Source organism: Orcinus orca, chromosome 10 (assembly GCF_937001465.1).
Source record: "Orcinus orca chromosome 10, mOrcOrc1.1, whole genome shotgun sequence".
NCBI classification, from domain to species: domain Eukaryota; kingdom Metazoa; phylum Chordata; class Mammalia; order Artiodactyla; family Delphinidae; genus Orcinus; species Orcinus orca.
In genome coordinates this window covers 67,669,815-67,690,973 of record NC_064568.1, presented here as the reverse complement: position 1 = coordinate 67,690,973, position 21,159 = coordinate 67,669,815, and the positions used below count along the sequence as shown (strand labels likewise).

Below are 21,159 nucleotides of genomic sequence, written 5' to 3'. Positions count from 1 at the left end.
TATTGGTAAAAACATCTTTTAATTTAGCAGTCATTAGCATATTGGAGTAAAAGGGAGAAAGTATATGTTGAAAGACTAATGGCTAATACTTTTTAAGTACTTATAGTGCCAGGCAAAGGGCTTAATGCATTATCTCATTTAATCCTCACACCAATCCTATTATTACTTTATAGATTTTTTTGTACAATTTATTTAGTATAGTTTAGGTGACAGTCATAGTAACATCTGTGTATAAGACTGAGTTTTTTATTGAGGTACTATTTACATATAATAAAACTTAACCCTTTTAAAGGGTATATAGCTTGATGAATTTGGGTAATAGTTGTGTAACCACCACCACAGTCAAAATATAGAACAGTTTCCTCACCCTAAAAAGTTTTCTTATGGACCCGGGGCCATGGAATCACTAATCTGACTTCTGTTACTATAGTTTTGCCTTTTCCAAAAGTTCATATAAATGGAATCATATGTCATCTTTGGCATTTGACTTCTTTCACTTAGCATAACGATTTTGAGATTCATGCATGTTGAATTGCCAAGTAGCATTTTACAAGTATGGAAACACCACAATTTGTTCATCCATTCAAAAAATCAGACATTGGGGTTGTTTCCATTTGGGGGCTATTATGAATAATGTAATGAACATTCATATACCTGTCTTTGTGTGGCTATGTTGGGTAAATTTATTTTGGGGTAAATACCTGGGAGTGGACTTGTTGATCATATGGTAAAACATATGTTTAACTTTATAAGTTAATACCATACTGTTTTTTCAAAGTGGCTGTACCATTTTGCATTCTCACCAGCAGTGTTTGAGAGTTTGTTTTTCACATGCTTGTCAACCATTAGTACTATCAGTCTTTTTAACTTTAGCCATTTTAATGGGTGTGAAATGGTATCTCATTTTGGTTTTCAGTTGCATTTCCCTGGTAACTAGTCACATTGAGGGTATCTTTTTTTGTGCTTAGTGGACATTTGTATATTTTCTTTTGTGAAGTATCTGTTCAAATCTTTTGCCCATTAAAAAAAAACCAACAATCTTTTTGAGCTGTACTCAACAAGACAAGCACTTAATCAGATGTGTATTTTGCAAGTATGTTCTCCCAGTCTCTAGCTTGCCTTTTCATTTTCTTAATTGATCTTTCAAAGAACAAAAGTTTTTAATTTTGATGAAGTCCACTTTACCAATTTTTTAAAAATGTTTTAGGTACCTACTATGACCATTTTAGTTTTGGTTTGCTTTGGTTTTTTTGTTTACCTATGAGGAAACTAAGGTACAGAAGGAGATTAAGTAATTAGCCCAAAGTTAATACGGTAAAGTGGCAGAGCCAGGATTCAAAGCCAGGCAGTGTCTTTCAAGTTATGTTAGATCTTAAGGTTTAAAACTAGCCTAAACACTAGGTATAGAAACAAAGTAGGTGCTGGTCCAGCAGAATTTACTGAGTGCCTGCTGTACACCAGACATTTTTCTTACAGGAATGATGTAGTTAATGAAGTTTATCAAAAGCAAAATTATTGCTATTACATGCTTGGTATTGTGGGCTAATTCCTATTTTTAAAGTTTAATTTTTATTTGAAGTGTATTTTTTTTCACATATTTTAGGCCTTGACAACGTTTTACAAGTAGTAAAATACACTTACTAGTAATGGGTAACCATGCAGCCAGCTGCTTGTGGGTTGTGGTTTAACCATGTGTTCCCTTTAAATTTCTATTGATACTCTTGCTCCACTATAAATATATTCTTAACATCTGTTAACTTTTTTTTTTAACCTGCAGTTTAGGAGCACTCAGGATTCAGAAAGAAGGCTTTTAGGCCAAAATATTTAATATTCCTAACCCTCCCCAAAAATGTGAGCCAGAAAGACAGCAAACTTTCAGAAAGTACTTTCTTTGGCTTTACCTGGTACTTTCTAATAGAGTAAGAATGATTCCAGTTTCATCGCCGAGTGGATATTAAGGAGAAGCTAATTTAGGCAGGGGTGAGAGCAGACTGGGAGAAGCTAACACATTTCTAACTCCATTTAAATTAGATACTGCAGCATGGACCGTGTTCCTTTATTGAGTATAGTATTGTGGTTTTAAGTTCTTTGGGAAATAAAAAATAATCAAGACATGACTCCTGCCTTCAGGTATCTAGCAGTTTAGCCTGGCAGAGTTGATCATTAAGGTTGTCCCAGCACAGATTGTTTTCACCCCGTTTTTGAAATGATAAGGCATGACGGTGGGGAGAGATCATCTGGTGATCAGTTTTCTTAGTAATTAAATAGAGAAATGGCAAAAATAGAATGTAACATAAGACATATGAATACTTTAAAAGAATCTTAACATATAAACGAGTTTGTTGAATTCATAATCAGATACTTTTGGTAGGGAATAGGGATGATTATCAGAGCCCTTTTATAAGACATTTAAAAATAAGACTAAATAAAATTTATAAGAGGAAAAAAATACACAGGAAAAACTTTGCTTTATCTAGCATAAAAAGAAAGACAATGTCAATATTATCAATGGTTTCAAATGCAAACATGCATTTAAAGGTTAGATAGTCAATAATTTTATCAAGGATGCCAAGACTGTTTATTGAGGAAAGGACAGTCTTTTCAACAAACGATGCTAGGAAAACTAGATATTCACATGCAAAAGAATGAAGTTAGACCCTTACTTTACATCACATACAAAAATTAACTCGAAATGGATCAAAGATATACATGACTTAAAACTGTATTTTCTTAGAAGAAAACTTGGAGGCAAAGCTTCTTGACATTAGATTTGGCAATGATTTCTCGGATATGACACCAACAGCAAGGCAGCAAAAGTAAAAACTACATAAATTGGACTACATCAGAATTAAAAACTGTGCATCAAAGAATACAATAATGGAGTGAAAAGGCAGCCTAAAGAATGGGAGGAAATATTTGCAAATCATGTATGTGACAAGGGGTTAATATCCAGAATATATAAAGAACTCCTATAATCCAACAACCAGAAAACCTCAAATAACCTGATTATAAAATGGACAATGGACTTAAATAGACATTTCCCTAAAGAAGATATACAAAAGGACTACAAGCATATGAAACAATGCTCTACATCACTAAATCATTAGGGAAATACAAATCAAAACCACAGTGAGAGGGACTTCCCTGGTGGTCCAGTGGTTAAGACTCTGCACTCCCAATGCAGGGGCCATGGGTTTGATCCCTGGTCAGGGAACTAAGATCCTGCATGCCGTGTGGCACAGCCAAAAAAAAAATTTAACAATATCGCCTCACACCATCAGGTACTATTTTAAAAAAAAGAAAAAGAAATTTGTAAGTGTTAGCAAGTTGTGGAGAAATTGAAACCCCCGTGCACTGTTGGTGGGAATGTAAAATAGTGTAGCCACTATGGAAAACAGTATGGTAGTTCCTCAAACAATTAAAAATAGAGTTAACCTATGATCCAGCAATTCCACTTCTCCGTATATACCAGGGTCCTAATGAGATATGTGTACACCCATATTTGTAGCATTATTCATTATAGCTGAAAGGTGGAAGCCACCCAAATGTTTGTCTATAGACAAATGGATAAACAAAATGTCTTATGTACATACAATGGTATATTTCTATAAAGGAGTATTATTCACATGGGACAAAACTGATGAACCTCGAGGACATTACACTAAGTGAAATAAACCAGTCACAAATAGACAAATACTGCATGATTCCACTTACATCTAGAGAAATCTAGAGTAACCAAATTCATAAAAACAAAGTAGAATAAAATTCTTGCCGGAGCTTGGGACAGGAGGAAAAGAGGAGTAGCTTAATAAGTAGACCTCTAGTGTTGCAAGATGAAAAGTTCTGGACATTGGTTGCACAACAGTGTGAACATACTTAACTGTGCACTTAACAGTTGAAATGGTCATTTTTATGTATTTTACCACAATTTAAAAAATTTTTAATCAATAAAAAAGAATGTTCTAAAATGGTCACTATAGTCTATTATAAGTGAAAGTATTCAGCGATTAATTTAAAATGTTATATTTTAAAACGTGTTGCATGATATTTTAATAGACTTTATTTTTTTAGAGCAGTTTTAGGTTCACAGCAAAAATTGAGCGGAAGGTACAGAGATTTCCCGTGTACCCCCTGCCCCGCCATGTGCATAGCCTCCCCCTCTTATCAGCACCCCCTCCAGGATGGTGCACTTGTTACAGTTGATGAACCTACAATGAGCCTATAAAATTTGATTTTGATTCTCTTAATCAGAAAAAATTATATAATATTCTTCAGAGAGAAGAAAAATACAGTGCATTGCTTTTATACTGGGCTTTGTACACTTCTAACGTTTCACTTCCCTATAGTTAGGTATATATAAAAAGCATTTACACTTAAAGATAGATACATTATGTATTTGTGTAAATATATATTCTTTTTTTTAAAAATAAATATATATTCTTATTTCAGATTTTGTTACTAATGGAATGGGACTACTGAAGTTGATAAATTGTGTTTGAGCCAGTAAAATTGAAGTCCAGAACAAGTGGAAGAATAAACTGCGTTTATATATTCTTGGTGTATTATACCTACAGTTAAGACCCTAAAGATCAAAAGATCCCAAAGATCAAGAATCTTAAAAATGTTTATGCTTTGACCCAGTAATTCTACTTCTAGGAATTGAATCTAAGGAAATACGGTAGAAGCTTGCTTAACCAACTCCAGACTAACTGCTGCTCTCCATTCTACTTGTAAATACACTGAGTGACACCGCTAGTTTCATATTCTTCACTGTGGCCCTGCACTATACTTCAGCCAGTTGAGTGAGCCTTGTCAATGCCCTCCACCCGCAGACCACTAGGAACACAACTATAGTGAACAAGTTGGGTTTATTACTCGTAGGGAGGTAGACTGCACACCATGGGAAACTGGACGTGTCTCAGAGTGTTCAGAAGGTCTTTTATAGGATTTGGACTTGTATTAGGTGATTTGGGGAAGAGTTTAAGGAAGAAGGGATTTGCTCTGGATTGGGTATTGTTGGGATGCAGGTGATTCTTTGGGTATCTTAGTAAATCTTATCTAGGAGGAGGGCTGACTGGAGTGAGACTAAAGCTACACCTGTAGAGAAGCAGAAGTCACTCATGTCACCAGGAGAGGGGGATGTTTGGTATTTTGTAGGTTGCACAGGGACCTTGTTTTTTGTCCATGCTCAGACAAAATTTTGAAGTGTTCTTGTTTTGTCTCACTTTTTCATGGTCTCAGAGTGACCTTGTCTGACGTTGATGTTTTGTGAGATTGTTATGTCCAACAGGAGAATAACATGGCTTGGCTGTGTGCCCCAGTCCAGCTTCAGAATCACCAAGGCCTAGCTGTAAGTGTCGGGCAGTTTCCAGACATTAGGGTGTGCTTTTTTCTTCCTCAGACTCTTATTAAGAATCAGTCTAAACTTGTTTATATCCATTGTCCTTTTTGTAATTATATAAGTTCATTAGATAGTATATAAAACTCTGAAATTAGTGTAATAAGAAATGGGACTTATTTCTTTGAAAACTAAGTTGAACATCTTTGGAAAGACTTATTAAAGTGAATTGCTAAAAGCCTTTTTTAAATAGCTATTGAGGGACTTCCCTGGTGGTCCAGTGGCTAAGACTCCAAGCTTCCGATACAGGTGGTCTGGGTTTGATCCCTGGTCAGGGAACTAGATCTCACATGCTGCAAGTAAGAGTTCACATGCCGCAACTAAAAGATCCTGCGTGCCACAACTAAGACCCAGGGCAGTCAAATAAATAAATAAATATCTTTTAAAAAATGGCAGTTGCGGGCTTCCCTGGTAGCGCAGTGGTTGAGAGTTCGCCTGCCGATGCAGGGGACGCGGCTTCGTGCCCTGGTCCGGGAGGATCCCACATGCCGCGGAGCGGCTGGGCCCGTGAGCCATGGCCACTGAGCCTGTGCGTCCGGAGCCTGTGCTCTGCAGCGGGAGGGGCCCCAGCAGTGAGAGGCCCGCGTACTGCCAAAAAAAAAAGGTAAAAAATGGCAGTTGCATTAGGGGTGGGTAAACGCTAGGTGAAATAAGTAGGCCATTCAGAACACATTTTTACCAGAAGGATTCCACATACTGATTGCTTTTTACAAGTGTTTTCTACTTCTTACTTCACTTTAAAGAAATCCATGTTGTAAGTTGCAAATGATATGCCATAAGTGTGATTTATATAGTAAAGATGATATAGAACTCTTATCACTTGTCACACGCAGACAAGGCCTTGGACTTCTATCACAGGATTAGTGAATTAATATACTTTGATAGGTTTTAAGTTTAAAAAAAGTTTGAGGTTGTATATGTTCATTTTTATGATTCCTCACTTAAAGCAACATTTTAAATTAACCTACAACCATAGTCCTAATGTGTCAGGTAAGAGGCTTTCATTATGCAAAAAAAAAAATCATGTGAAGATTTAGGTGCAGAGTTGTTTATTGCAACTTAATAAGAGTAAAAAAAAAAAAAGCAATTTAAATATTTATTAGTGGGAGTAATGAAATTATGGCATATTTAAAAGATGAAATAGTAAATAGCATATAGTTATTAAAAGTCATGTTTTCAGGTATTATCTTTTAACAAGAAAAATGCTCATATAATGTGAAATGCAGAGTAGGCTACAAAACCAAATAAACTATGATCAGAATTTTAAGAATGTATATATAAAAAATTTAATATGTAAACAAAGTATACATACACAATTGGAAGAAAACGAGCCAAGAAATTGACAGTTTACCCCAGATGCTGAAATTTCAGAGGTTTTTTTATTCTCTGTGCTTTTATATACTTTCCAACTGTTCTATAATGAGTATGTATTATTATTTTTTAAATCAGGGGGAAGTGCTTTTTAAGAAAAGAGGCCCAAGATTGGCAATTTTAGAAATATACCTGTGTTCATATCAGTCTGGCTCTTTTCTCAGCGTGTTTCCTTCAGTGTCTAAAGCTGAGTGTTTAAAAGAAGCTTTAATGTTCCTGAATGAGAAGAAGAGCCAAAGGCATAGGCATGATTTATTCAGCTTGAGGCTCCTGTGGATTTAATAGCCAGGCTGACGTTTCCAACTTCTAAGGCCTAGCATAGGCATCATCTGTGAAGTAAGCTTTTGCTGACTGTTCCAACCCCACCCCAAGGCAAAAGCCCCTGTTTGTACTCTTATGTTAGTGTTCACTATGCTTAAAAAAATCAGGGCAGGTATCTTTCTGCTCCACTAGCCATACTACATTGCATGTTTCTTGGAAGGAAGAAGAGAACAGCCACCTTTGTATTTTTAGTACCTAGACAGACCTTTGCTCCTCAGTAATTGGCTGAATGCCTTGAACAAATGTACAGTAGTAACCCCATAGTATAAAGATTTCTTGAAAGAGGGTGTAAGGTATTTGTCTTAAAATATCGGAGTTGAGAGTAAAAAAAAAAAATTGTTCTAAATGGCCCACGCTAAAGCCATTGCAGTCTTTGAAGAGCATCAGTGACAGTAGAGCAGCCTGTCAACAGCAGACTTTACATTTCTTCTGATGATTCTAGACTGTTTTCACATTGGAACCGTGTGTGGGCATATAAATTGGTGTAGCCCTTTTGAAAGGGCAGTTGGGCAATATCTATCAAATGGAAAGTGCACATCACCTTTGCACCTCCAGGAATTTACCTTCCAAATATACTTGCACAAAATAGGCAAACATAAGGGACAAAAATTCTTATTAGAGTACTGTTGGCAATGTATCTCAATAGTAGAGTGACTGCAATATTACGAAGCCACTGAGAATGAAGTAGGTCAGTATGTATTTACGATGATGATAACTGTCCTTTATTAAATACGTATTATATGCCAGGCACTTGACATATTTTATCTAATAATTCTTGTAATAACTATATGGCAGGTACTATTATTATCTACATTTTGCAGATGAGGAAACTTGCACAAGGTCACACAACTAATATGGGGCCGACCTGGTATTCTAATTTAGTCAGTCTGAAGTTAAAGCAGGCTGCACGTCTAACCCCTAAAACGCATATCCTATCTGCCGATGGATAAAGATATGTATATACACATAAATGAATAAATTTTTAAACATTATATATTTATTTATAACATATTTCTATATAATTAAAATATATATCTATGTAATGAGAAAACAGTTCAGAACTGAATGTATAGTATGCTGTCATTTGTGTTTTAAATTTTTTTAAAAGCGACAGCACACAGTGGATGGGTACAAAAAAAACATAACAGTGGCTTCTTTTAAGGAGGGAATGGATGACCTTTTACCTTTCACTTATGTCTTTCTCTCATGTGTGTTTTAATAATTGGCATGTATACCTTATATACACTTTTAACTAAAATAAGTGTATCTGATATTTTGAAAAGTTGTAATGCCTAAGACTAAGCTGAAGTCATGAGTCACAAATGTTTTGTCCATATCTACTTACATACCTTAGTATAGGGTTCCCCTTATTCTAATCATCCTTACTCTAATCCTAACATCAGTTCTCAGTTCAAGATAATAGCTCTCTTCAAAATTCACCTTCTCTGGAGTTCATTGCTTATTACCTGATCTCACTTTGAATACTTAAGTCTTTGACATAGCACCTCAAATGTATATATTATCCCTTGAAATTTTGTACATTTTCTATTGTTTCCCAAAGGATTTGGGACTGCTTATTGTGAGATACAGTTACAATTATGTGGGTTAATATAGTTTTACAGCTGAGCAGTAAGCTTTGTTCCCTGGAAGTAGGAAAAAAAAAAATTCTGAGTTCTGCACTTCTTGTGATTTGGCAAAAAAGGATACATATCATTCTGGTTTTTTTAGAAAAACAAAACCCACTTTTTTTCTTACTCTAAATTTTGAGAAGAAATCTGTTTCATGGGCCTTTTTATACAATTTATACTTTTCCGGTTTCTTGTTTGTTGTTTTTGTCTGCCCAACTAAATTATAAGCTTTCTTAGGACAAATTCCATTTTCTATACTATTTTTGTTCCATTTCTGCCTAGAAAACACGCACTTATTCTTATGGTTGAAATTATAAATTAAGCAACAACTGCAGCCCAGCCACATTTCAAAGATGATGTTACTGCCACTTTTCAAAGACTTAGTCTTTGAGTAGTTTAGAAACTGATACTACTTTCATCCTTCTCAGCAGAGAATCTTCTCTGATAGCCCTCAAAAAAAAAATCACAATTTATTTCTTAGTGTATAGGTCTCACTGAGGGTTTTTTTAGCCCCTACTTCCTAGCTGAATAGTATGTAAGGAATTGGAAATTCGTTTGAACTTTTGTTTCGTGACAATTAAGTCTTTTAAAATATGGCTTATAGCTTTCAACCACTTTTTCCTTTCTCCTAGGCCAAGTTATCAAGGCATGGGACATTGGGGTGGCTACCATGAAGAAAGGAGAGATCTGTCATTTACTGTGCAAACCAGAATATGCATATGGCTCGGCTGGCAGTCTCCCCAAAATTCCCTCGAATGCAACTCTCTTTTTTGAGGCAAGTATGTGTGTGATGTTGCCTTGTTAGCATCTGCTCTACTATAGTGCTGGCTCCAAAGCAACAGGCAGTGGAACAAGGAGCTGAGCTTGCTATTGAGAATCAGATCCAACTTATTTATTTTGGAGCTTGGCTTCTTGAATTGTTTCCCACAAACCCAAGGGATGTGTGCCAGTGCTTTCTTAGAAACGTGTCTCTGGCAGAAAACGGTCATATCCAAATAAACAAAAGACAACAGGCTTAGAAATAAAGGTTCTGGTCAGTGGTGTGAGTTATGACATACTCAAACCTGATCAGAAGACAGGATGGAAATGTGGGAGATACATGTTGAAATATACCTAAAGCTATAAAGCAAGTTGTAAAGCTATTTTCATATTACAGAGGTTTATAAATGTCACAGATCTCACTTCCTCATTAGAAGTGGTAGATGGTGATAAAATGGTATTCATTGTGTTGAATTATACATATTTGGCCATGCCTAATTAAAAAATTAAAGAGGGGAAATGCCTAAAACATTGTAACTAGGTAAAATACACCTTTAGTTGGTTGTAGGCCTGATTCATAAGATTTAGTCTTAATTTTAAGAAGGGCATCCCATGAATCTGGGGAGAAAAAGTGGTGGCCTCTAGAGTCAGACAAAAATAGTCTGGGCCAGCACTGTGTCACTCTGGCGTTCTGCCCACAAGGCAGTTTTCCTAGTATTTCCTGTCTGTCTTTGCACTGCAGCCCCACAGGATGTAGTCCTAGACATTATCATTACATGAAGTTTCTTTCCAGGTATTGAAAAGTGCAGTGTTCTTTTTTCCCTACTTTTCCAATAATTAAGAAGCACAGGTAAATATAAAACAGAGTTTTATTTTGTAAAATGAAAGGAGAGTGGTTGCCCTTGCCTTTAAGTATGTTAAATTGGCTTTTTTGGTCCGTTCTCAGTCAGATCCCTTTTTCCTTTCTAGATTGAGCTTCTTGATTTCAAAGGAGAGGACTTATTTGAAGATGGAGGTATTATCCGAAGAATCAAACGGAAAGGAGAAGGGTATTCAAACCCAAACGAAGGAGCGACAGTAGAAAGTAAGTACTGCTGTGAGAGGGAACTGGTCCTTAAAAGTTGGGTTCCAATTATGTGGATGAAATGGAGATTTTGTTTTAAAAAATCTGTTTATGAAAATAAATATATTGAATATATATCTCTTAATAGTTTTAAATTCAACATTTATTTAAAAGTGACTTCATTTAGTAAATATTCATTCAACCTGTGTGTGCCAAGAACTGTACCAGCCTCTTCAAACTCAAAACAATGAGTAAAAGGTAAGCCCATCCATCAATGAATTCTTGGTCTGTGGACTCCTTGGTGTGCCAACAGTTATATCAGTTGCCTTATATATTATTTATTTATTTCTCACAATAACCTTTTGAGCTATGATTAATTATCCCTAGGTGAGAAAAGTGAGTTCAGAGAAGTTATGTAAATTACCCAAGGTTACAGAGTTACCAAATAGAGTAGTAGATTGTAATGCCCATCAGGGCATCAAACCCATTTCACTGGTTGTCATTAAGATAAAAAACAGTTCATCATTTTAGTTAGATCAAAACAGGAGAATAGTTTTTTCTGTTCTGTGTCAGGAGACCTGGGTTCAAGCTCTGCTTTGTCATTTATTGAGTGACCTGAAGCTATTCCATTTTCTTCATTTGCTAATAAGTTGGCTATAAGGACAGGGCTGAGGACTGGGTTAACTGAGCACCCGTCCACCCTCCCAGAGGGAGGTGTACACACATTGTGTGTACACTACTTGTTACTTTATATTCTAATCAGCATCTGCCCATTTCCCTAGTATACAGTGAGTGCTGGAGGACCAGAATCTTTCTTCATCTTTTTGTTTCCAGCATCACCTACAGAGCCTTACACACATTTGTTGTTCAGTAAATGCTTTCTGCATGGATAAATGTTTGCAAGATGGCATTTACTGAGTTGAAGTACTTCAAAAAAGACAGTAGTGAGAAAACAAATACTTCCATTTAAAAAATCAAGGGAAGGCTTCCCTGGTGGCGCAGTGGTTGGGGTCCACCTGCCAATGCAGGGGACGCGGATTCAATCCCTGGTCCGGGAGAGCAACTGGGCCCGTGTGCCACGGCGAGGAGTGGCCCCCACTTGCCACAGCTGGAGGGGACCCGTGTGCAGCAGCGGGGATCCGATGCAGCCAAAGATGAATAAATAGAACAAATAAATTAAAAAAAAATTTTTTTTTAAGTTATAAAAAAAAAAAAGTCAAGGGAATTCCCTGGTGGTCCAACGGTTAGGACTCGGCACTTTTACTGCTATGGCCCGGGTTCAGTCCCTGGTTGGGGAACTAAGATTTTGTAAGCCGCGTGGCGCAGCCAAAAAAACTTTTTAAATTTTAAAAAGAAAGAAAGAAATACTTCCCTTAAAAAATAAAATCACTGGGTTTCCCTGGTGGCGCAGTGGTTAAGAATCTGCCTGCCAGTGCAGAGGACACGGGTTCCAACCCTGGTTCAGGAAGTTCCCACATGCTGCAGAGCAACTAAGCCAGTGTGCCACAACTACTGAGCCTGCGCTCTAGAAGCCGCGAGCCACAACTACTGAAGCCCACACACGTAGAGCTGGTGCTCTGCAACAAGAGAAGCCACTACAATGAGAAGCCTGCGTACCGCAATGGAGAGTAGCCCCCGCTCACCACAACTAGAGAAAGCCTGCATGCAGCAACAAAGACCCAACACAGCCAAAGATAAATAAAATAAAAAGAATTTTTAAAAAAATCAAATTACTAAATAAGGATGGCAGCGTGAACTATTGATATTATCAATATAAAAGGCCTAAAGAGTTCATTTTTAAAATGTAAACTAGAATAGTTGATTTTCTCATCTTTAATGTTGCGTGTTGAACCACAACATTATTTTACATTCTACTTTGAATGCATGTGTCATTTCCACGAGTCTGGCAAATTAGTTCAAATTTAGTTTTTTTTTAATTGGAAAGTTATAAATAGTATTACTGTTCTGTTGTAGTTAAAGTGTTTAGATAGTTATCACTCTTGATAAGTTTTAGAATAAATGAAGAAGAGCTCAGGAGAAATACCTGCACCAGGAGCCGGAAGATAGGGTTCAGGCTTTGGCCCACTCTAACTAGACGTTGCCTTTCTGGCATCAGCTTCTTTCCTGTCCAGTGACACAGGGGTAGACTCCTTAATTTCTAAGGTCCTACTAGCCCGAAAAATTCCTGATAGAATTCTAAATGTTTATGAAAGTTATAGGAATGATAGAAAATTCTCAATATATTAACAAGAACTTAAAAATCTTGTCTATAACAAGTATTTTAAATTTTTATTATGAAAAATTTCAAACATATACAGAAGTAGAGGGTTTTTTCCCCCTGTGATACAGTGACTCCCCAGATTTAACAAGTTATATATTTTAAAATTGGAGGTTTTTGTCAACTAAATTAAAAGGAAAAACTTCCCAGTTATAGGCAATACCACAAAACTACCACTGTAGAGTTAACTTTGGAGCAGGCTAAATTAAATCAAATCTTGCTTTTGGTAATATTTTCAATTGGAGTCATTTTTTTAACTTTTCATTTTGAAATAATTTTTGACTTCTGGAAAAGTTGCAGAACTAGTACAGAGAATTTCCTTATATGCTTCACCCAGCTTCCCCTAATGTTGACATCTTACTTAACCACAGTACTTTTATCAAAATCAGGAAATTAACATTGATTCAGTGCTATTAACTATTCTACAAATCTTACTTGAATTTCACCTGTTGCCACGCTGATGTCCTTTTTCAAGTCCACCATCAAATTCAGGATCCAACATTGTAATTTAGTTGTCATGTCTCTTTGTCTCCCCTAATCTGTGACAGCTGATCAGTCTTTGTGTTTTTCATGACTTTTGAAGTTAAATAATTGAAGGCCAATTATTGTAGAATATCCCTTAATTTGGGTTGGTTTGATGTTTTCCCCTGATTAGATTGAGGCTATGCATATTTGGAAAAATACATAAGTGATGTGCCCATCTCAGTTCATCATTATCAGGAAGTACATGACATTGATGTCTCATTACTGTTGATGTTAACTTGGGCCACTTGGTTAAGGTGGGGTCTGCCATGTTTCTCCACTGTAAAGTTACTATTTTTCTCTCTCTAGTTACTAAGTATCTCATTGGGAAGGAAATACTTGGAAACTATTCAGATAACCTCTTTTACATCACACCTTCACACACTAATTTTAGCATCCATGAATGACTTTTGTATGCAACAGTTATTACTGTGGTATTTGCCTAATGGTGATTTTTCTATGTCCACTGTTTCTTCTACATTTAATTAGAATTCTGCTGTAAGGAAGAGCTGCCTCTTCTCCCCTGTTTATTCAGTCGTTTATTTATATCAGTATTGACCCATGGATGTCATTTTATTCTGTAGGTTATTATTCATTACTATTCTTATTTATTTTGTTGCTCAGATTGTCCTAGATTTGGCCATTGGAAGCTCCTTCAACTTGGCTCTTTGGTCCTTTCAACATTGTTTCTTGAGCACTTTCTTACCTATGACACCACTAGATGCTTAGGGCTTATTTGGTAATTTTCCTGCCCCCGGTCTGGAATCAGCCATTCCTCCAAGGAGCTGATTCCTTTTACTGGAGAATGGTATTTAGAAATGAAGATCTGGGTGCTAGGTATACTCATGCTATGGAATGTTATTGCTTCTAGAACCTCTTAACAGAGCTAGAAAATACATATATCTCGACATGCATATATACACATTCTATGTGTACTTCTCTATTAGTCTGTATATATATATTAAAAACTATGAGTACATACTGACACTTTCAATTTCAGCCCACCACAGTTTTGTTTTAGCCTCCTCTCTTTGCTTCTTTGAAATTGCTTTCTCCAACAGCGAGAAACCTGGCTCTCATTATTCACAGTGTATTTATTTATTTGCTCAATCATGGTATATACAGAAAGTAGTTTCAGAATTGCTAACCCATACCCCTGTGAAAAACAAATTTCCTGGGACTTCCCTGGTGGTCCAGTGGGTAAGACTCCATGCTCCCAGTGCAGGGGGCCTGGGTTCGACCCCTGGTCGGGGAACTAGATCCTGCACGCATGCTGCAACTAAGAGTCTGCATGCTGCAACAAAGATCCTGCATGCCGCAACTAAGACCCAGCGCAGCCTAAATAAATAAATAAATATTTTAAAAAATATTTTTTCCTAAGTAGGAAATATCTGAGTGTACTTCCTTTTGTCATTAGCCTATAGCATACATTGAAAACACTGTTTTCCAACTTAGGTTAGTTCTTTCATCCTCATTCCCTTCAGTATGGTTATGTTATTCATTTGTAATACAGTTAAGTTCATTTGTTATGTTTACCTTCCATTGGGGTTCCCCCCACACTCTGGTAGGTTTTAATTATTTGTTTTTTTGGTGTATGAAACATTACCATGATTTTAGATGATACAAAAAGATATACTCAGAAGTGTTATTCCCCCCCTCATCCCTACTAACCTGTTCCCATTTCCTCATTATTTCCACTCTGTTCCTTCCTACCTCCTATAGGTAACCAATCTCATTAGTTCCTGGTTTATTATTGTATTTTTTTGCAGAAGTGAGCAGATACATGTATTTTTATGTCCCCTTTTTGTGTAAAGGATAATATACTATGAATAGAATTTTTAATATATGTGAATAATCCTTTATATATATATTTTTTCTGTTTCTAAATGTATTAAGAAAGGGCAATGACTAATTTTTTTGTCTCTCATCTTGTTAGATTGTACTTTCCTGGGAAATTTGAGAGTAAATGGTTTATTCTTACTTTTTCTCCCAAAAGCCCTTTTTGGTTTTCTGGAACAAATCAATTTTATAAAACTTTATTGTATTGTCACTTATCAAGGTTAAGGTGTCCTGCTTTCCCTCTTTGAAACCAGTTAGCTCTGTGTGGGAGGAAGACAGAAGGTTGACTCAAAAGTGGTCTCTGTCAGAAGCCAAGATCACCTTGTTCCTTTTGAAGTCTACTCAGTCTTCACTTTACTGGTTTGCCTTTTTTTGGTACCATCACCCATATACTATTAGATTCAAAACCAAGTAGAAATCCTAGAACTAAAGCCAGTTCCACAGTGAAAGAAAAACTATAGACAGTGATCATCCATTATGATATGTCATTATAGATACACAAGAGTGACCAAGTTTCTGTCATTTCTGTGTAAAGGTACAGTGAATAGCCGGGGGAGGGGGCACACAGGCTTTGGAAGTGATAGATGTGAATTTCGAATCTTGGAATCACTACTTGATATTTTTATGACTTTAGACAAGTTACTTAATCACCTTGAGCATACAGTTTTCTCATCTGTAAAATGGGAATAATAATCTTTTACCCCCACAGATTGTTGTGACAGTTAAGGGAAGAAAGGTGCCTAATACATGGTAGACACTTAGTTTCTTTTTTCTATAAATAAATAAATTTATTTCTCTAAATAAATGTTTATATCATTTATTTTGCATCCTTTAAAATAGATTTAAGGAAATAAACTTCTCTTTCTCTTATATTCTACAGCCAGTCCATCAGCAAATTATTTTGTCTCTACCAGGGTTGACCTAGAACCCATGATCAGTTTGTCTTCAGTAACAGTCTTAAAAATAATTATATATCTTCTTAGTAATGTTACCTAAATCATATTTCTCCAGGATTTTTGCTGGTTTGTTTTCTGAAGAACAAAGTTGTGGACTGAATCAAAAGGCTTTTATTGAATTGTGATCTTTTGCTTCCTTTTAATAATTTCTTTGGGGAAGAGAGAATTTACATTAGTTTGACAGAATTTATTCTTTCTCAAAGAAATTGTGATTTTTACTCCGTCAGGATCCTAATGCTTGCAAATCAATTTTTAGATTCTGTTCCAGTGTGCTTTATGTCAATTAAGATGACCATCTTGTAATTTTTATTCAGTGTTGTCCTTTTTCCATTAAAAAAAAGTCACTGTGTTCTAAGGTACTCTAATTGACATTATCATGATGACTGATACTTTAGTCATCATACTTTAGCTTCATTGCCTGTAGTGGCTACATTGTTACTTTTAAGCTTTGCTTTCTTAGAAAAGCCAATCTGACATAAGGCTCTGAATAGCTACCAGCTCCTCTTCCCCCAACTCCCATCTCTCACATCTTCTGAGTTAACTTCCGTGCTTAGAGTAGGCACATCAAAATGCTAGCTGTGTGTGACTCTCTTGCCTCACAGTGCTTTCAGCCACATCAATGCAAAGAATGCAGACAATCGGGAGTATTTTCAAATGTGAAAATTTCAACAGAGTGATCTGCAGGGATTCAAGTTGTTGGAGTACCCTTCCCTCTGCAAATCCCACTGAAATGAGAGATGGGGAGGGGAGGGGTGGAGAATGATTTCAAAAAAAGAGGAAGAAATCCGTATTAGTGGTGGAAAATAGGAAGACTACAAGAAGTGGATCAGAAATTATGGAGAATTTCTGGAATACGTAAAGTAGATAAAATTGGACTGATGGAAACTAGACTCAGGAAACCCAACCCACAACAGGTGTAGAGAAGACCTCTGCAGAGGTACATACTGTTCGTCTCAACAAGCTTGGGAAGAACTCCAAGCTTAGTCAGCTGGTGCAAGGGAGCCAAGGCAGGCTATGGGGTAATCATCAGGGTTGTTATAAAACAATATGGAACAGCTGGGCTAGTAAGTCTGTAGTGTAGTGGTTCTCAACTTTGGCTGAATTTAGAATTACTTGGGGAGCTTTTAAAATTCTGATGCCCAGGTCTCAGCCCAGACCAGTTAAATAAGAATAGCAAATCTCAAAGGATGGAACTCCAGGCACAAGTATTTAAAAAACAAAAAACACCCCTGGTGATTCTAGTTTGCAGCCAAGGATTGAGAATTACTACTCGAGAATTACTACTCTAGGGCCTGGCTGTGACTTTTGCTCCCAAGCTAAAGCCAGTAAGGCCCAATTTCTAAAGTAAAGTAGGGATCTGCCTCAGAAGGCTCCGTGTGTTAGGACTTGGACTACAGAATGAGAACATAAGTATCTTTGAGCTTTTAAAACAGATTTGAAGGGGAAAAAAGTGAAAGCAGCTCTGCACAACAGTAAATAAGCAGAAGTGTTTTGCTCCTGAAGTAAAACTTTTTCCTACATCACCAGTGGAAAAAGGTGTCCCCAGCCTTCCTGTGCACATGATGCTCAGCATGTAGTAAATGCTCAATAAATATCTTTGGGATCTTCACCCAGAGATCTGCATGATCAGCCCACTCCTCTTGCGAAAAGGCCTACCATGGAAGTATATCCAATGGCTTAGAAAAACTGTGTCAGGTAACTAAAATCACTTGATCTTTCTGAATCCTTCCTTTTAAAGCATGACCAAACAATACAGAATCATCAGCAAATACCACGAAATGGAAGCACTGAGGTGGACTAAGAAGAAATAGAAGAGAACTTTCAAAATACTAATTAGTATCTTCAGAGATATTTAACAGGATATTAAATTCATGAGTCAGAAAAATCAGCTTCTCTGAAAAAGGAAAAGATAAGAAAGTATCTGGGGGGCTTCCCTGGTGGCGCAGTGGTTGAGAGTCCGCCTGCCGATGCAGGGGACACGGGTTCGTGCCCCGGTCTGGGAAGATCCCACGTGCCGCGGAGCGGCTAGGCCCGTGAGCCATGGCCACTGAGCCTGCACGTCCGGAGCCTGTGCTCCGCAACGGGAGAGGCCACAACAGTGAGATCGGCCCGCGTACCGCAAAAAAAAAAAGAAAAAAAGAAAGTATCTGGAAATTAAGAATATGATTATCAAAATTGGAACTCTGAGGAAGGTTTGAAAAGCAAAATGGACAGTCCCAGAATCTTGAATTAGTGATACAAAAGATAGTGAAGAATATCTCAGAACACAGAGGGGGGAAAAAAAAAAACACCAAAGAGATGAAAAGTGAAAGAAAAATTAGAAGACTGGGATAATCAAGGATAGATGATATGTATCTAACCAAACGTGTAATGGAAGAAGGTTTCCTAGAGAAAGAAGAATTTTTTCTGAAGAATTTACCTCACACACAGTTTTTTTTGTTTTCATTTTTTTTGGCTGCATCGGGTCTTCGTTGCTGTGCCTGGGCTTTCTCTAGTTGCGGCAAGCAGGGACTACTCTTCGTTTTGGTTCGTGGGCTTCTGATTGGGGTGGCTTCTCTTGTTGCGGAGCACGGCTCTAGACACACGGGCTTCAGTAGTTGTGGCATGCAGGCTCAGTAGTTGTGGCTGGCGGGCTGTAGAGCACAGGTTCAGTAGCTGTGGTGCACGGGCTTAGTTGCTTCGTGGCACGTGGGATCTTCCCAGACCAGTGTCCTGCACGTTGGCAGGCAGATTCCTAACCACTACACCACCAGGGAAGCCCCAAGATAGAAGAATCTTAAGGTTGAAAGGGCCAGTTGATGGTGGCACACAGGAGTAAGGAGTGCTTTTTCACCTAGATACATCCTGGTGAGATTTCCCTTTCCTTCCTCCCTCCCTTCCTTCCTATTGAAGTATAATAGACTTAAAATATCATTAGTTTCAGGTATACAACATAATGATTCAGTATTTTTATACATTAACAAAATGATCACCATGATAAGTCTAGTTACCATCTGTCACCTTACAAAGTTATTACAGTATTACTGACAATATTCCCTATGCTGTACATTACATCCCCTGACATTTATTTTCTAACAAAATTTGTACCTCTTTATCTCCCTCACCTATTTCACTCATCCCTCTACTCCTCTCTCATCCTCCTGTTTGTTTCTGTATCTAACTCTGTTTCTGTTTTATTTGTTCATTTGTTTTTTTAGATTTACATGTAAGTGAAATCATGGGGTGTTTGTCTTTGTCTTTGTCTGACTTATTTCACTTAGCATAAATACCCTCTAAGTCCATCTGTGTTTTTGCAAGTGGCAAGATTTCATTCTTTTTTTTATGGCTGAGTAATATTCCATTGTATATATATCTGGTGAAATTTCTTAATTCCCTAACTTAAAAGAAAATTTTGAACTCTTCCAGGGAGAAATAAGCTATGTGCAAAAGAATGAGAATCAGAATGACATCAGACTTCTTATTTGTGACACTAAATATTAAAAGACAGTGCTTTGAGCATTGTCTGTAACTGAATATTTTAAAGCTAAATTTCTATCCTCAGCCAAGTTATCACTTAACTATGAGAACAAAATTAACTTTGGAGTATGCAGACTTGTGCCCTTTTTGAAAAAAATACTATAGGATATTCTAAAACGTCACAAAAAATAAAGCCAAGAAGTGAAGACTTAAGGCATAAGAAACATTAGTGAGCATAAAGTAATTTCCATAACATGACAGCTGAATTTGGATCTCTGAAATGGTAGAACTATAATGTTAAAATAATAATTGTTTAACAGTATGGAGCTACGGTAATTAACAAAATGAGGTGCAAATGGGAAATGAAGAGGGGAAGCAAATGGTCTAAGAAGGTTTTCTTATTCAAGGAGATATTATGCTGATTAGTCCACATTGATAAATATGTATATGTGTGTATGTATGTGTGTGTGTATATATATACACATATATGTGTGTGTGTGTGTATATATATACACACATACTGTTGAATGATTTGTTTAAAATTTAACGTTAGGTACCAGTAAGAATAGGATGTAGAACTTCCAAGCGACTGTGCATGGAGTGGGGAAGTAAAGGAACGAGGAAAGGTTGATCAATTTAGTAAAAGTAATAAAGGAAGAATAACAAAACATTATGTAGGAAATCAAAAATAAGATTGTAGGAATAAAATCAATCATGTCAGTGATTACAAAAAATATGAATGAGATAAAGTCACCTATTAAAGGCAGAAATTCTTATAAGGTTAACACAGTGATGACAACAAAATCTAGCTATGTGTTCTTTATAAATAAAACACCAAAAACCAAAATGGTCCAAAATTGAAAATAGAGGAAAGATTTCATGTATGACCATGTTGAAATCTGATAGAGCTATGAGGGTTTTTTGGGTTTTGTTTGTTTTTCACATGCTTTTGAAGTATTTATGAATGTCCTGGCAAATTTTGTCCAGTAAGAGAGAGCAGATTCTTGAAACCATTTTATTATATATTTTCACAAAATAATGTAGTATGGTATTTGGGTCTAAAATGGATAGTGTTTATTCTTTCATATATTTTGGATTTATATAGCTCCTTCTAAAAAGGTATCTTCAAGTCTTCGGGTAGAGTAAAATCTTAGTAGAAAATAATCTTTTTGTTATTAAGAAATTAAGCCAGTGGACCATTGATTTTGGAATAGTATTAAAAAACAAAACTCCATATCAGTAAAGAATTTAAATAGCTCTTGGCATTTATTAAAAATAGGAGTACTAACATATTCAAAAGGGAAAATTCCTATAAATGAGTGAAAATGACTACCATTTTCCTTAATGCCCTGTTTTCAGATTAATCATTAAATAAATATTTACTTTCTGGCCCTGAACTGTGTGTTGTACACACAGTTGTACACACTGTGAGGTACAAAATAAGATATTGCCTTTGCCTACTTTGAATTTTATTCATACTTTGACAGCTCTCTCTCTGGAGCGATCAAGTGGTTTCTTATACCAAGTTCTAAAACATGTTTAATCTGGTATAATTTACCACTAATTGC

The 21,159-nt window shown here is 36.5% G+C and overlaps 1 protein-coding gene across 19 annotated transcripts in view; it reads left to right on the top strand.

Moving 5' to 3' along the window:
• FKBP5 (FKBP prolyl isomerase 5) overlaps positions 1 to 21,159 on the top strand; it is a 98,303-nt gene that overhangs the window by 52,926 nt on the left and 24,218 nt on the right. For all 19 annotated transcript variants that reach the window (XM_012532304.3, XM_004267682.3, XM_033424168.2 and 16 more), the window contains 2 exons: positions 9,351 to 9,493; positions 10,447 to 10,561. In XM_012532304.3, coding sequence (XP_012387758.1) covers positions 9,351 to 9,493; positions 10,447 to 10,561 — 258 coding nt within the window. The remainder of the gene's footprint in view (positions 1 to 9,350; positions 9,494 to 10,446; positions 10,562 to 21,159) is intronic.